Here is a 16,904-nt window from a genome sequence, read left to right as displayed (position 1 = left end):
GCTCAGGAGTTCAAAACCAGCCTGGGCAACATGGCGAAATCCCGTCTCCACTAAAAATACAAAAAAAAATTAGCCAGGCATGGTGGTGCCTGTAGTCCCAGCTGCTTGGGAGGCTGAGGAAGTAGAATCGCTTGAACTTAGGAGGCAGAGGTTGCAATGGGCCAAGATCGCACCACTGCACTCCAGCCTGGGCAACAGAGCAAGACTCCATCTCCAAACAAAAGATATATTCTTACAGTGCTTCTGGGAGAGTGAAGCAGGGATAAGTCAATATAATAAACACAAACTAACCAACATGATCACTTCAGTCCCTTTGTCATGGTTTGGTGTTCAGATATGCTACAAGTCAGTTCTTAAAGGATTTATGGAGAGTGGAATGCCTGTATAAGAAAATCTTTTCAAGTATAAAACATCAACAATTTGATGTATTTGCATTTTGTCACAAACTAGCCTCTTTTGTTTATAAACAACAAAAACTAGCTTTCCTTTTCCTGTGATCTGACTGTCTTCTGTGATCTCTGGCTTTGTCTGTGGGATTGAGTTGTCTACTCAACCCAAAGGGAGACATCCTGGCTCCTCAGGGGAGTGGTTCACGAATGACAGTCCTCCAAGCCCTACAGATAATTTATGTAAAAACAAAGTCCCCATGTATACACAAACCAAGAAATGAAAACAAGAGACATAGGTTTAGGAGGCATACAGATTTATCTTAAGGCTCTTGAATTCTTCTACAGAAAAATACTATGGAAACCAGTCATTCACTGCAGTCCAAACCTGCCATAAAAGTGATAGCAAACAATGTATGGTGACACGAAATTAAGGGACACGGTTTGTCATTTGGGCAATTATTGGTATAGAAGCTCAAAGGAAAAGGACAATTGCTCTGAAAGTGATGAAATGACAAAAATTTATTGAGTACCACATATGCCAAAGTTATTCTCAGCATCTTAAGTGCATCATTTCATTTAATCTCACAATGGCTTGATGAGATGAGCACTGTTAATTATCTATTCCTACAGGAGAAAACTGAAGCTCAAATAATTTAAATGGCCTAGGGTACAAGTAAGAAAATGGTAGAATCAAAGTCAACCAAGGCACTGTGATCAAGCAAAAAGGCTTCTCTGTTCCATCTTGAACTAGGACTTCTAGCCCGGATGATCACAGGTCACTCATAGCACTGCTGTCTCATCCTGACCAAGCCCGGGCTGGTGTAGAAAGTGTGCTAAAATACTGTGGCCTGTAATGTTTGAAACTCTAACAAATGTTCTGTTATGTTAAACTTTAGATTTTAGTTAGCTGCTTTTTCAAATTAAAAAATACTATTTAAAATAATTAGCATGATTTCTTTTCAAGATGAATGTTTGGTCTTCTGCAGGAAATAATGAAGCAAAATATTTTACATTACTTACAAAGTTAAAATCCACAGAATACAGAATAAGTAACTGCAAATCTCAGCTCACTGGAGACTTCAGTCAAAGACAGTGCAAGAGAAGTCAAACAATTGACCACAAAGTCACACGGCCTGATGATTTTATAGCTAGCGTCAGACACATCAGAGACTGCGGTCTTTGCACTTCCATCTTCTTGCTATGAATGTAGTCACTGATTTAGTAAAAATGTAGAATTGTTCATTCTGTGTCAAACTCAATGGCAAACATTTTATCTTCTTACATTTGTGCCGTGTGACATTTTTGACTAATCCATGTCAGTAAGTAAGACTGTATCAAGTCTTTCAGGTTATTAGGAGGCAAATGGCCTTCAATAAGCTACAATGTACATTTTTCAGAAGAAAATAGTCACCAGCCAACTCTCTCTTGAATTATGCAGTATGGTCTTTTCACCTCTATTTATGCACAGGTTGGATATTCAAAATTTTGGCTTCATTTGGAGAAGACAACAAAAGATCAGGCTTTTATTATTAAAAAGAATGATTCTGCCTTTAAAGATCCAACAAAATGGAACAAGGAACAAGTAAGAAGGAGCAGCAGAACAAAAGACAGTTTTCGTGTTTTACCTTTCAAGCTGGCCACTAGTGCCAAACCTAAACACACTTAGGACATTTCTAATCCTTGGAGTCATTACCCTTAAAAAACAAAACAAACCTCAGCTACTCAACCAGTAGCATACATTTTAAATTATTGTTTGCCTTTTTGCTGTGTATTTTAATGATAGAAACAGCTATATAAAAAGAATAACTTACTTTTCAGTTCAATATAAAAGCCATCACTGAGATAGAAAATCCTTGCAGCCACCACCAATTTCTTGCTTTTGACCACTGGTTAGCATTACCGTATTTCAGGAACAAGATCCCTTGTAATTAAATATGGTATTTATAACATACGATACAAATTACGCTAGTGAAGGTATCCAGTTTCATCAACATAATTCTAGCATCATATTATGTTTAATAAATGTCACATACTGCAGGTTAATATTTTTATGTGATTGGTGAGGAAAAATTTTAGTTATAACTCTTTTCTTTGAATTAATTTCAATATCAATCATTTTTATTCTTTATTCATTAAAATACTTTCATATATGTAAACACAGATAATGAATCTAATAAGTATCTATTTTGACCTTCTTGACTTTTTTCTATTGTTAGTTTTGTAAAGATTTCCTTTGTCTCTTGTTTTTGAATATTGACCTAAACAAATAAACGTGTGCAACTTTGTAAGTCAACATTTTACAATATATTCAAAACACAATTTCTTCTTGCACTTTACTACAAATAACACAATGGAAAGGCTTAGAGAGCTGTATGACATTTTTACTATACCCAGGGCTCTACTCTGAGATAGTTTGCTTGTCACTATTTCCTAAAAGTAAAGTGAAATGTTTGTATAATCGGAGGATTTAGATATCAGAGTTTCAGTGTTTGGGCATACTGAGAGAAGCTTGAATCTCTCTTTTTCTCTTGCGCTTCCTTCCCTACACATACACACACACACACACATGCATATACATATGCACACACTACCCAACAGTTGACTCTCTTCTCGTAATTATACGATTTATGCCAAATCTGTTTTCAAAAGTGCTTTGTTTTCAAAAGTGTTTTGCAAATGGCGATGCATTATTGGAAAATTAATATTATAATTATAAGAGTTAGCATTAAATTTTTTAAGTACGAAAATTTATTTTTTATTTAACCTTTTGGAATAAAGTTGTTATATAAACCAAGGCACATTTGTGTTATACTAGTCATTTTTGCACGTTACTTTTTATTTTTGCCATTTTAAAATATTTTTACCTCTTATGTTTTCATTTTACATCCATTGGCTTTTAGATATTCCATTTCGGACTCATTTCTTTGATCTAAAAAAAAAGGTAGCCGAACAGTTGGGCTAAAGCATGAAGCAGCCATCATCCAGAAACTAAATGTTCCAATTACACTCTGTCTCCCTCTCTGATTAACTGATAGATGAGGGTCCAGTCAGAGACGTCACACTAACACAATTTCCCAAACCAGTCGATCCAGCAGACGTGAGTTAGACACAGAGAAGCGAACCCAAGTTTGGCCTTCCAATCTCAACTACGTGGTTATGGAACAGAGGAAATGCTGGTCCTTCTTTTTGAGTCATTTTTATTCATTTTACCAGAGAACATATTTTAACAAGTAGAATAGTATTTTTTTTTTTTTTTTTGGAGAACTGACAATTGGAATCTTGTTTTTTCAGATTCGAGTGATGTATTATGTGGATTATTCAGGTTGCTGAGCTTCAAAGCACAGCCCAAGACTTGAGATTCTCATGCAATTACAAGATTAAAGTGAGATAAACTGGCACTCACAGTTGTGGCAGGTGGCCCCACTGTATCCTGTCTCATCACAAGTGCATCTGAAGCTGTCCCATGTTTGCGAGCACTTCCCACCATGCTCGCAGTGATTGGGCACACATCTGTCAGAGAGAGAGACAAACAGAAATAAACCAACAAACAAATGAGATTTATGAGTGGCCAGATTCCAAGCTGTCTGGGCAATATATCATTTCAATGCCAGGTTGCCTTACCAAGGCAATTAATCCTTGTTAGTTTAAGCAGATTAATATGATTCATGATGGAAGGTGCCAAGCGCAACAAAGATGATGTATCACAGGCCTGGTGCTTCCCATTTTTTGAGTAAACAGTAGATACTAACAAACAACTGAGGGATTTACTTGAATATCACAGATTCATTTCATTTTTCTTTTACCCCAAAACAAAGACAGCAGCTAAATTCCCTCCTGGTGAAAGATCGAAGAAAAGTTGTCTTATTTCTTGTTTTATTCTATTCTTTATCAAGCCAAATACTGACTTAAAGAGGGGTATCGCCAAGTTTTTCATAGCAATTTGAGTTTTTGAAATAATGTCATGATAACAGCAATGAAAATATACTAACCTAGAAAGAAAAGACTTCTAAAACTTCCAAACACCTATTTCCCACTGGATAACTAAAGCAGCCTGCTTAAAGACGCAGCAAGCATAATACAGAGGAAAAAAATACAGGTTTTCTCTTCAAATCTTCAAATCTGTATCTTTTTATTAAGATGACTAATGGTAACTACGTAACTTAATCTTTCCGAACCTTAGTTTTCACCTTTGAAAAATAGGATAATTCTATCTTACAAGTAATTTTAAGGTTTGGAGATTATGTTCATGAAGTATTAATAGACAATTAATAGGCAGGAAATAGTGGGCCAATAAATGGAAGCTGTAGGTATCTGAAACACAGCCTCCAGGGCACAGCTGGACTGTACCTCAGAAACTGAGAGGCTGAAATTTGTCCTGAAACCTCCCTGTTTCAATGGCACAGACCCTTTCCTTTCTCCTGGTTCCATCCATCTGCTCATCCCTCCCATCAATTCCCCTCTCCATCTACCCCACAACCTGATTTTTGTTATAATCCTGCTGAAGATGCTCCCAGATAACAAAGGTATTCATTATGATGTACCAGTATTCACAAAGGACATCTAGACTTTCACAGGGAACTGTCAAAAACAGGAAAACTTTCCCAGATTAAAATAGCAGAATCTATAATCATGGGTCACAGGAAAAGGACAGATAAACAGCCACCCAGCAAGCAACCCCTTTATCATAATGCCCTAGCAGTTCCCTGCTACAAAATCCGATAGAGCTGGCCTCAGAAATAGCATTCTCCAACTCCTGTTCTCAACTGACCACTAGCCATGCCTAAAACCACCTGTAGCAGGGCTTGGCTCCATTTGGCATGGAGCCCCTGGCTCTGAGAAGCTGTACTGTTCTTCCACAACTTCTTACAAACTTTTACTCCTGCAACAAACATGGATTGAGCACTTGTTGTATGCACAGAACTATGGAAAATAGAAGATGACTAAGACTGCACTCACAGCCTTGCAGAAGAGCTCATAGTTCATATAGAAGTAGATACAGGATGTATGAAAACTACAGTGTGAGGAAGAAATGAAAAACAGCATAATTCAGGGACAAATAAAGTACTATGGGATTTCACATGAGGAATCACATGTACATTTTGGGCACAATTGAAAGCTTTTAGGTTGAGACTCAATAAATGGACAGGACTATAAGAGAAGAAAATGAGAGGAAGAACTTTGGGGAAAAACACAATATAAACAAAAGCATCTTGTTGAATTATCATGAGGGATGGAAAATTCACCCTAAATTTAATAGGCACTTACTTTTTATAAAATTTGGGCTCAGTGTTATCAAGGCTACAAAGATGTTTCATCTCCAAATTTGAGTGGAGGTGGGTGGGGATCTGATTCATGAAAAACGCAAACCCAGAAGAATTTGATGAGTCATAAAAGGTATATGAAATGCTATAGAAATTTGGATACTAGAGGAGTTACAGGTGGATGATGAACAAAGGGCTTCATAAAGTTCAAAACATTTCACCTGGGCCTGAAGAGTTGTATGTTTATGATTAAAATGTTGAAAATTATTCCTAGCAGAAGAGGTGAGAAAAGCACTGATAAGGAGGTGGAAGAGTGAAAGTAGTGGGCAGTCCAGGGTTGTGAGGGTCCTTTCCTATAGCCACTATTCTGTACGGGCCCTGATGCGTGGGGACACACACAGCAGAAGGTGTTTACATCCAGAGCAGGTGGTTCTCCACATCATGGAAGGAAGCAATGGGCCAGACACTTCAAAATTACATGAAACTAAAACATCCTTGATACTTAATTTTGGAATTCAGTACATATATGGTGTTGTATGGTATATTTACTTTCTAAATTATTGTGGGTTAATATTAGCTCAGCCTAATATTGAAAGTAATTTACATCAGCTCATTATATCAATTAATTCGGGGGAAGTAGTGCAGAAGTGTACTGAGCAGCAAAGGAAAACCAGGCTGGAAACTAAATGTGGTGTAAATAATGGGCAAAGTAGAAAATCATCTTGATGATAGAAAAGATTACTGTGTTCTTACACGCATGCAAAAAGCATATATCCATCAAGTGAGATGAATGAACACAAGTCATCCCTCTGTATCTGCGGGGGGATTGGGGGATTGTTCCATACCCCCCCGCCGAACCCCGTAGATACCCGAATCCACACATTTTCAAGTCCCTGTTATAAAATGGTGTAGTATTTGCATATAACCTATGCACAGCCTTCCATATAATTTAAATCATCTTTAGATTACTTAGACTTATCATTGTGTTGTTATTTTTTATTTTATTTTTCTATCTGCCATTGGTTGGATCCACAGATGGATTTACAAATATAGAGGTCCAACTTTTAATATTTTTCTTCTTTGAATATTATTTTTATTATTTATTAATTTTCTTATTTATTTTTGAGACGGAGTCTTGCTCTGTCACCCAGGCTGGAGTGCAGTGGCACCATCTTGGCTCACTGCAACCTCTGCCTCCCGGGCTCAAATGATTCTCCTGCCTCAGCCTCCCAAGTAGCTGGGATTACAGGCGTGTACCATGACACCTGGCTAATTTTTGTGTTGTTATTAGAGACAGGGTTTCACCATGTTGGTCAGGCTGGTGTTGAACTCCTGACCTCAAGTGTTCACCCACCTCAGCCTCCCAGAGTGCTGGGATTACAGGCATGAGCCACTGCCCCCGGCCGATTCTTATTTTTAAAATTGACATTCTCCCTATGATGATTATGGGTATTCTAATTCTTAATGGTGGAAAATGTTTTATTTTCTATCCAACTTGGTTCAGATATAATTGCAAACCCTATCACCATATATATTTTTTAAAAAGTTAGGACCAGTTACCAAGCAAAACAAAATACGAATTAACCTAGCTGCCCCTTTCCTATTATTTCTTCTGTATTTCCACAGAATCAGTAACCTATGTCCAATACACTATTATTGCATTGCTTAGCAATGGTTTGTTGAGCACCTGTCTCTTCTGAACTGAGAGTCCTACAATTAGGGGGTTTTATCTTACAATTCTTTATGTAACTAGGTACACGCTCAGTAACCACCTATTGACATGTTGACTGAAAGAACGGATGAATGCAATACTAGAAAGTTACACCACCAAGAAACTGAAGTAATTTCAGAATATCTCTTTTACTGTGAGAAATATAGATTGTTTGTATCTATGATTTTATTCTCAAATCCAGATTCTTACGCTAATAAACTAATTTTTTTTAGTAGCCACAAGGAGTGTGTAATTTGTTTCATGGTGTGTCCTAGCTTGGAAGTTTGATTCACATAAAAAATAAATCAAAATGACTTGACTGCTTCTACTTGAGAATGACTTGACCGGGATCAGGAAGGTACAGGGGAGAAGTTGGCAGGTGTCAATTTCTCGCGATCAAGGGATTCCAGAAGAAGTGATGCATACGATTAACTCGGGTTCCAGACAGCCCTGCCTTCTCCGTCGAACTCATACTTTTAGTTCCAGCTTTCAAAATGCTTTAGAATCAAAATGCATTTTATTGATATAAAATTCATTTAGACTTCAATACTTATAAAACAAATGAAAGCTATATTTTGGAAGGTCAAATGGGCTGCAATTACTTAAAGCAAAATAAATCAACATGGACAGAGAGTGGCTGCTTAGATGGATGTCACAATTCAATCCAGGGCTATGGATGACAGTTGCACTTTTATTTTACCCATAGCATCTCTTTTATTTCTGAACTTGATTTTAAATACAAAGCATTGGGAAATTTGGGATTCACAAACAGAAGAAACTCCAGATTTGTTTGTTTGTAGTGGCTTACTTTGTAGTAAATGGATATTATTTAATTAAGCAGGGATAGTGGGAGAAATTTTATTTCAAATCCAAAAAATGTTAGCCTGACAGCATAACTGTAATGCCTTGCTAATCATCAACGCAGCTTGAAGGTTTTTTATCTACAGTGTTTAAAGTTAAAATAGACATTTTAAAATAAAATGAAATCAAATCTTTGTGTTACCTTCAAAACCGTATTTGGTTTTGTAAAACCTGACATGAAAACCATAGTCATAGCACCATGACTCCAGAACATGGACATGTGTTCTGGTGGTACCAAACAGCAATTAACAGTGCCACGTGTATCAGAGTAACTTGCTGTTCTGTATACACAGAATCTTTGGGACTCAAAAGTAGGGTTTCTCAAACCTTTGTGTGGATAGGAATCTCTTGAAAATCTTAACGATTCTGATTCTTGCAGTCAGAATTGGAGTCTGGGATTCTGAAATCCTAACAAGGTCCCAGGTGATGTACATGTGGTCGGTCAGAGAACCACGCTTGGAATAACAAGGCTCTAGAGCATCACACTTCTCTGCAGCGGGGGCTCAAAGGAGAATGCAGATGCTGAGTAGGAGGAGAAAGAGCCCAGGAAGGGAGCACAAGGAGGGAAGACAGCCTGCAGCCAGGGTTAACATGATCTATTCAGTCATTTCTCCTAAGACTACTTTTCCATAGGTCTTCCTACCATGTTTTAACCTGATTCACTCAGAGTGACACATAATAATCTTTGTAATCTCATTTGGTAAATTAAATCATTTCTGCACCTGATTGTAGACTTCATATAATTCAGAGAAAGTGATCACTGACTATAAAGGCAGTTTCATTTCTTCGTAAAATCAAGTTCAGCATTCTTAATCCCACGGTCAGCTAAGACGTTCCCCGTGCTTACATCACATACAAATAACAGTGCTAGAATATTTAATTTGCTTTTAGACTAATGCCAGTTTTACACCTGGACATTAAATATGCCTTGTTCTAAACTTTAGAAAAGACTGCTTCTAGGTTACTGATAGCTTATTTTTGTAAATGATTAGACCATTATTTAAAACAATTTATAAGTTATTATTCCAGTATAAATTGCCTCCTTAATTTATGAGTTTTTATTATGAGTTTTATATGAAATTTTATTTTTGCTTATTAAGACAAGAAATATATTTAGAATGCTTGCTTCCTTGACTACTATTTTTCACACTCCTGACTCTCAGAGCTGTTTCCATAATCATAGCGTTTCTGCTGCATTACCTTCTACCTTGATCTCAACAATATTTGAGTACTTTTCTTTCTATACTAATTAGATTTTGATTTCAGTTGAAGGGATATTCTCTATGGAGTGTCTTCTATTTATTTTATTCTGCCTTCTATTTATTTTATTCAAATAGAAATTATATAGAAAAGTGATCACAATTCCCGTAACTAATTTAATATTTTATTACTACATAACATCATAGTGGTAAAACTAGAAATGCTAATGTAATGTTGGTGGAGGTCCTTCATCAAGCGTTTATTTATAGAAATATTTAAATGCTAAGATATTTACTGTACCTCCAACATTATGCCCAAACTTTTCATTAAAAAAAATCAAGCCTATTTGGTCTACATCTATTGATCATTATTTTGCTATGATGAGAAAAGCAACTTAACTTGGGTTTTCTGCCTTTTAAACCTTTTTTATTATAATGAACTAGAGTTCACTTTATCTCATTTTGCTAATTTACTTAGAGCTCTACTTTTACCATATATTCCTCATTGTTTTGTAAATAAAATGTATTTTGAAAGATTGCTGGCTCACAGGAGAAGAATCTGCAAAACCATCTGTCTATTCATCTGTCTCCAGGTTGAACTGTATTAAACCTAAATAAATAACCCTAAGTTCCTTTAAATCAGTCAGTCGCCTGCTCCACGTAAGACACTCTAAAACAAATAAGGGAAGTTTCGTTCTCAAGAAATTCCATTTATTCATGCAAACATAAGTAGCAAGTGAGTTCTATATATATATATATGCCAGATATGAGAAATATTGGTACAGAATGAAGATCATAGGCCACTGTTTTATGTATGTACAGAAGTTTTATGGAATAACAGATCTTTGAAAGAAAGTTTAGACTTGGGTAGCCTGGAAGGAGGAGGAGTCCCCCTCTACATGGGGGGAAGGCAAGGGCCCGCACGTTTAGTTAAGCACAGAATGTGGTTGTGAAGTAATGAATCAGTGAGTTTGGCTAGAGAAGAAAGTTTGCACACAGGAATGAAGATCACAGCAGATAGTTGTGGGTGCCCACGCCGCGGCCCTTTCCCCTTTCTTCCTGTCATCACCTTGCTCTTGCTCAGGTATTCAGCCTCCTTCCTGTGGCTGGTGCCTTTTGGAAGGGGATGCTATTTCAGTCTCCAAGGAACAAGAAGGAAAGAGCCAGGCTTCTTAACAAAGTCATTAAGCTGTTGCACACTCTTCTGCAAAATTTACAATCCTCTTCTATAGCAATAGAATTTACGTCTTGACATAGAGCCACTACCAGTCACAGACAATATTTTCCAGGCTTTAAGTTACGTGGCCCTGTGACTAAGTTGAAGGCAACGGAAGTGCCATGGGCAATGTCTGGGTGAAGCCCCTAAAGGGAAGGATATGTAGTATTTCTCTTTTTTTTGTCCTTCCCAACCTCCTTCCAGAAATGAACCTGTGATAGTGAGAACTGAAGAAGCCATCTCAGAACAAAAGAGGGAATAAAAGGAAAATATCTACGTCATCTGAGCTTTGGATAGCATGTCAGCCCTGGGCCACCTACCCAAAGATTTTCATGAGAGGGAAATAGAATTCTGGATGTTTCAAGCCACTGTTATTTTGGGTCTTTATTATAACAACAAATAGGCCAGGTGCCGTGGCTCACACCTGTAATCACAGCACTTTGGGAGGCCAAGGCAGATGGATCACCTGAGGTCAGGAGTTCAAGACCAGTCTGACCAACATGGTGAAACCTCGTCTGTACTAAAAATACAAAAATTAGTTGGCTGTGGTGACGGGTGCCTGTAGTCCCAGCTACTTGGGAGGCTGAGGCAGGAGAATAGCTTGAACCCAGGAGGTGTAGGTTGCAGTAAGCCAAGATCGTGCCATTGCACCACAGCCCGGGCAACAGAGCGAAACTCCCTCTCAACAATAACAACGACCAAAAAAAAAAAAAAAAAAAAGAGAGAAATAGAGAGAGAGAGAAAAAGAAAAAAACAACAAATACATATATCCTAACTAAAATAGGACTGCAGTTCCTCTACTTGGAGGCTGACCTATATCTTGCCTTCTTATTACGACAAAATACGTTTGGTGACTGCTATTATTTAAGTGTTGCCTTATATGCAGCTGAAAACAACTGAATGTTAAATGTACAATGTTAAATGTACAAACATAGGTTGGGTTCAGATTGTAAAATGTATTAATTATTACATTAGGGATTTTCTTGGAGAATGTAGCTTTGTTTGTTCATTCAACTTATATTTATTGAGCACCTACTGTGTAAACTCTGCCATTTGATTATGGTTTCTTATCAAGAAGCTAAATAGCAGGAAACAATATTTATGGGAGATTGTGTGATGATATAGTGTCAATTCACTGTTTAAGGGATTTTTGAACTTTATCCAGAGGCAAAATAAAGCCAGCCATCGAGAGATGTATCAGAGAGATATATTCTCTTCACCCCTAACGGAATAGTCTTAACTAGCTTTGGCATTTAGAACATTTTTTATTAGGTATGGAGAGCATTGAAAGTCTTCAAAAATGAACTTACCTGATAAATTCATATTTTAAAATATTAAGGTAGTAATAGGTGTAGGATAGACAGGAAAGGGAAAAGCTAAAGGCCAGATAAACTCAACAGCTATTTTAATGCTCCAAGTAGAAAATCTTAAAAAACTGGAGTAGAATGAGACCACAAGAAACCCAAAAGGATTAAAGGGGTTACATTATTCGTTTATTACTTGGAGGTAAATTAATTAAGATGCCTCAGATATTCTGTGTGTAGAAACCAGTGATTATCAGTGGCATTTTCAATTTGAGGTAATAACTTTTCTTATTTAACAAGGAAGTTTAGAACCTGATAGGTTTTGATAGAAATTCTTACGAAAATAAATTTTAAACTCATAATTTGTTTTCTCATAATGGGTTAAATTTAGAATAATTGTAAACTATACTTCTCCCCCAAAAAATATTTAGCCTTAATTCCATCTCATCTCTTTTATTGGAGGAAAAAAGATGACGATAACAAAAAGATACAAGAAATATTGTGCCCCAAAGTACATTTTCTGAAACGCACAAGAATATGTAACATGATACTTGTTTTAAGTATCAAGTTTGAGTTATCTGCTTCTCTGCTTCACGTCCATAGATACATTTTATTTCACCACAACCTGCTGTATCTTTTTTTTTTTTTTTTTTTTTTTTTTAATGACAGAGTCTCACTCTGTTGCCCAGGCTGGAGAACAGTGGGGCCATCTCAGCTCACTGCAACTTCCGCCTCCTAAGTTCAAGTGATTCTCCTGCCTCAGCCTCCCGAGTAGCTGGGATTACAGGCGCCTGCCACCACACCTGGCTAATTTTTGTATTTTCAGTAGAAAATGGATTTTCGCCATGTTGGCCAGGCTGCTCTCAAACTCCTGACTTAAAGTGATCCACCTGCCTCGACCTCCTGAAGTGCTGAGACTACAGGCATGAGCCACCGTGCCTGACCAACCTGCTGTATCTTTGATTACAAATTGCAGGGGCAGACTAGGAAAGGTTTATGGGTAGGCATGAACAAGGAGAGAGAGTATATAGTGAAATGTAGGTAAAAGGAAGGAAGATGAGAGATAGAGGAAGCGAGAAAGACATCCAAGGTACTTAGATGTTGGGAGAATATAACCACAAACATTGCTAATGGGAGACTTAAAAAGTCATGATGAATTCTAAAATTGATACAAAAAATAAACACAGAGGCTGAGAATATTCTGAAATTGAAGCTCAATAGATAAGATTATCAATAGTAGATAAAATATTTACTAGATCCACAGTAAATATAAACTAATATTGGTGCATTAAAATGTAGATAAATCAATAGAATAGAATTAAAAATCCAGAAATAAATACAAAGATTCATACAAGTTATGTTAAGAGTGGCATGTTAAGTCAGTGGAGAAAATGGTTTACTTAGTAAATGATGTAAGATGACCAACTACTCATGTGAGAAAAAGAGGACATCCCCTTCCTCCTTCACCAAAATAAATTCCAGATAGATGAGAGATTGAAAACATGGCAATAAAAAATAATAAAGCATGGTGGAATACTTTTTATAAACAACTAATATAGAGGGTATTTCTAATGAAGACACAAATCCAGCAACCATTAGTAAATTTCACTACATAATTTTTGTTTATATCTTGAGTGACCAAACATAGCCAAATCCAAAGACAAATTGGTAAGCATATTATAATATGGCAGACAAAAGGCCATTTTCTTTATCCCATAAAGAATACTCAGGAACTAATAAGAAACATTTTGATTGGAATATGAGTAAAGAGTATGAACAGGGCAGTTCACAGAAAAAAAAAAACCACGTAACTTTTAAACATATAGAAAATGTTCAACATCATTCATAATCAAAGCAGCACAAATTAAATTTCAATGAGATTCATTGAACATCTCTCTGATATTTAATGGGAAAAGCCTTCTCATGCCCTTTTTTTGATCAGAGTGCACACTGGAGAACAACTTGATAAAGTCTATTAATTTCAAATGTGCATATATTGAGACCTAGCCATTTCATGTCTAAGAATTTATCTTATACATGCACTAGTGTACTTTCCCCAAATCATATTTTAAAATGTTTATTGCATCATTGTTTGTGTCAGCCAAAAAATCTAGGGGAAAATATTTATTGGTTAGAAACGTAGTAATAAATTAAGGGATTCTGTACAATGGAACTCCTGACAGCCATTAAAAAGACAAAGCAGATCTATGTGTACTGATAAGGCACAATCTCAGAAATATATTGCCAGGGGAAGAAAGCAAGAGGTAAAGAACAGTGCTTATAATATGCTTCCATTTGTTTTAAATGACGATTGTTCTGGCTATTGTGTGAAAAGTGAATTGATTGTGGTGATGCATGAAGGTCAGAAATCTCCATTTTCCCCTCCAATCACTCTTCAGCTTTCCCCTCCCTGCCCTCAGCTCCATGAGGCAGAGTACACTGAGAGATCCTAAAACCTCTGACTTCTCCTTGATTGAGCTTAGCCAATCAGCAGATTGGAGTGGGCAGAAGCTTTCGGTCAGGCTATGCATTTTCCTGGTTCTCTCTAGTGAGGTTGCCTCAGTCAGCCTTCAGTAAGACAGTCAGTCACTTCTGTTGTCTGCCCTGTGCTACACTATATTTAATGATTTGTTTTTATTTTCAGTGTTTTTGGTTGTCACAGAATGTCACTTTTTTTTTTTTTTTCCAGACAAAATCTCACTCTTGTCCCCAAGTCTGGAGTGCAATGGTGCAATCTCAGCTCACTGCAACCTCTGCCGCCCAGGTTCAAGCAATTCTCCTGCCTCAGCCTCCTGAGCAGCTGGGATTACAGGCGCCTGACTAATTTTTATATTTTAAATAGAGATGGGGTTTCACCATGTTGGCCAGGCTGGTCTTGAACTCCTGACGTCAGGTGATCCGCCCGCCTTGACCTCCCAAAGTGTTGGGATTACAGGCGTGAGCCACCGTGCCTGGCCAAGAATGTCACACTTTTAAAAAACCTGTGGTTCATCTCGGTTCTTGAACGCATCTGAGCTCTCTAATATCTGCATCCCCTCATCTCCTTGGGCCCGGGTGGTGTGAGTTCTATAGCTGCTCTTCCTGGATTCCTGCATTTTCTGTGTAGGTCCTTTATCCCTTGTAATTCAACCATTTGTAAAAACAAAACTTTTTGAAAGTACCTGAATTTAAGTGGATCGGCTCTGTCCTCTTCGGAATGTTACTTATATCACAGAAATGGAGAATCTGTATTTATATCATCACCTATACCCATATCTGTCTATCTACATAGGCATACATATTCTTATCTGTGAATAGAATGTTTCTGAAAGGATTACATTGGATGCTATTACAGCGGTTTCCTTGGAGAGGACCTGAGGTGCAGGGAAAACTTACAGTTGACCACATTCCCTTTCGTATTATTAAAAATAAATTAAACCATAGGTACTTATTATTTTGTCAATTAAAACAAATTACTTAAAAAAAAAATTCAGGGAGATAATTGGACCCTCAACACAATTACACAACCAGAGCAGGGGAATATTTTCCGGTGCTGCCCCTATTTGAAAGGAGCATTTCTGTTGGCATGCACTCTGTGTCCTATCTGCTCTGGCTTTGTCAACCCATTCCACTGATACTTTTCCAGAATTATCAACTTTTCTTCTGCATTAGTTCTCTCACTATATCGCCATTTATGTTATCTAAAACAAACGATGAAACTCTCCCTTTCAGCCCCATAACCTTCTCCAGTTCCTAATTTCCCTAATCCCTTTCATAGACAAACTCCTTGAAAGATTCATTGAAGCAAGCTCTTAACACCTCAGTCAACTACAGTCTGAAATCCACTCTCATCTGTCCACAAAAGCTCCTTTGCTCAAAGGCATTCACAACCTCCGTTTTCTCAGTCTGCGAACGTCTCTGAACTCACATTATTGCCCTGAGTTGATTCCTGTTTCTTCCTGGCCCCTCCTTAACTGCCTCAACTCTGAGTGCTGGCATCCTTAGGGCTCAGCCCTTGGCTTTCTCTAAGAAGGATCTAAACTTGTATCTCTAGTTGAGACTTTGAGAGTCTCAAAAACAGACACTCCACCTGCTTCTTGATATAATCACTTAGAAGTATCAGAGGCATTGAAGGGTGAATATGATCAAACATATCTTTGGATGTTGTTTCTCTAATATTGATACTCCTCTGGTCACCCTTATTACAGTTCATGGCACCATGAAACCAGAAGTCATTCTTTACATTCCTTTCACTTCTACATCAATCATTAACAAAGCTTTGTAAATGAAAGTTTGGAAACTTGCTCCAATCTGTCCACTTTTCTGTGTCTCTGCCACTCCAGTTCAACCCACTAACCCCACCCACCCATTTTGCAGCTTCTTGACTGGACTGCTCCTTCCCAATCTTGCCTTAATTCATTCTCAATAAAATGCCAGATTGATCTTTCACATGTCATGCTACTTTACAAATCGTTGATGGGATGAGTGCGGTGGCTCACGCCTGTAATCCCAGAACTTTGGGAAGTGGAGGTCGGTGAATCTCTTGAGGTCAGGAGTTTGAGACCAGCCTGGCTTATGTTGTGAAACCCCATCTCTACTAAAAATACAAAAATTAGCCAAGCGTAGTGGGGTATGCCTGTAATCCCAGCTACACAGGAAGCTTACGCAGGAGAATTGCACGAACCTGGAAGGCAAAGGTTGCAGTGAACTGAGATGATGCCACTGTATTCCAGCCTGGGCAACCGTGTGAGACTCAGTCTCACAAAAAAAACAAAAAACAAAAAACAAAAAACAAAAACAAAACCCTTCCTTTCATTTAGGAAGAAATGAGCTCTTATATGTTTCTGCATGATCTGCTACCTGCTTCTCCACTACCGTCTCATGCTCCTCTTCTATAGCATAACCCACGGAGAAGCAAAAGGAGGGCAGGTGTCAACTGGACACTGAGCAGAAAAGTGTGAGGCTGCCTTTGCACGCACACTTC

At 37.6% G+C, this 16,904-nt stretch overlaps 1 protein-coding gene across 1 annotated transcript in view; it reads right to left on the bottom strand.

The window, feature by feature from the left end:
• The window catches only part of CNTNAP2 (contactin associated protein 2), a 2,249,322-nt gene that overhangs the window by 920,264 nt on the left and 1,312,154 nt on the right, over nt 1-16,904 (bottom strand). Inside the window, exon 11 of the mRNA XM_001094652.5 lies at nt 3,793-3,899. Within this exon, the coding sequence (XP_001094652.1) occupies nt 3,793-3,899 (107 nt within the window). The remainder of the gene's footprint in view (nt 1-3,792; nt 3,900-16,904) is intronic.

This window comes from Macaca mulatta, chromosome 3, assembly GCF_049350105.2.
Source record: "Macaca mulatta isolate MMU2019108-1 chromosome 3, T2T-MMU8v2.0, whole genome shotgun sequence".
Taxonomy (NCBI): domain Eukaryota; kingdom Metazoa; phylum Chordata; class Mammalia; order Primates; family Cercopithecidae; genus Macaca; species Macaca mulatta.
The sequence above is the reverse complement of the archived record's forward strand: the minus strand, read 5'-3'. Positions and strand labels throughout refer to the sequence as shown.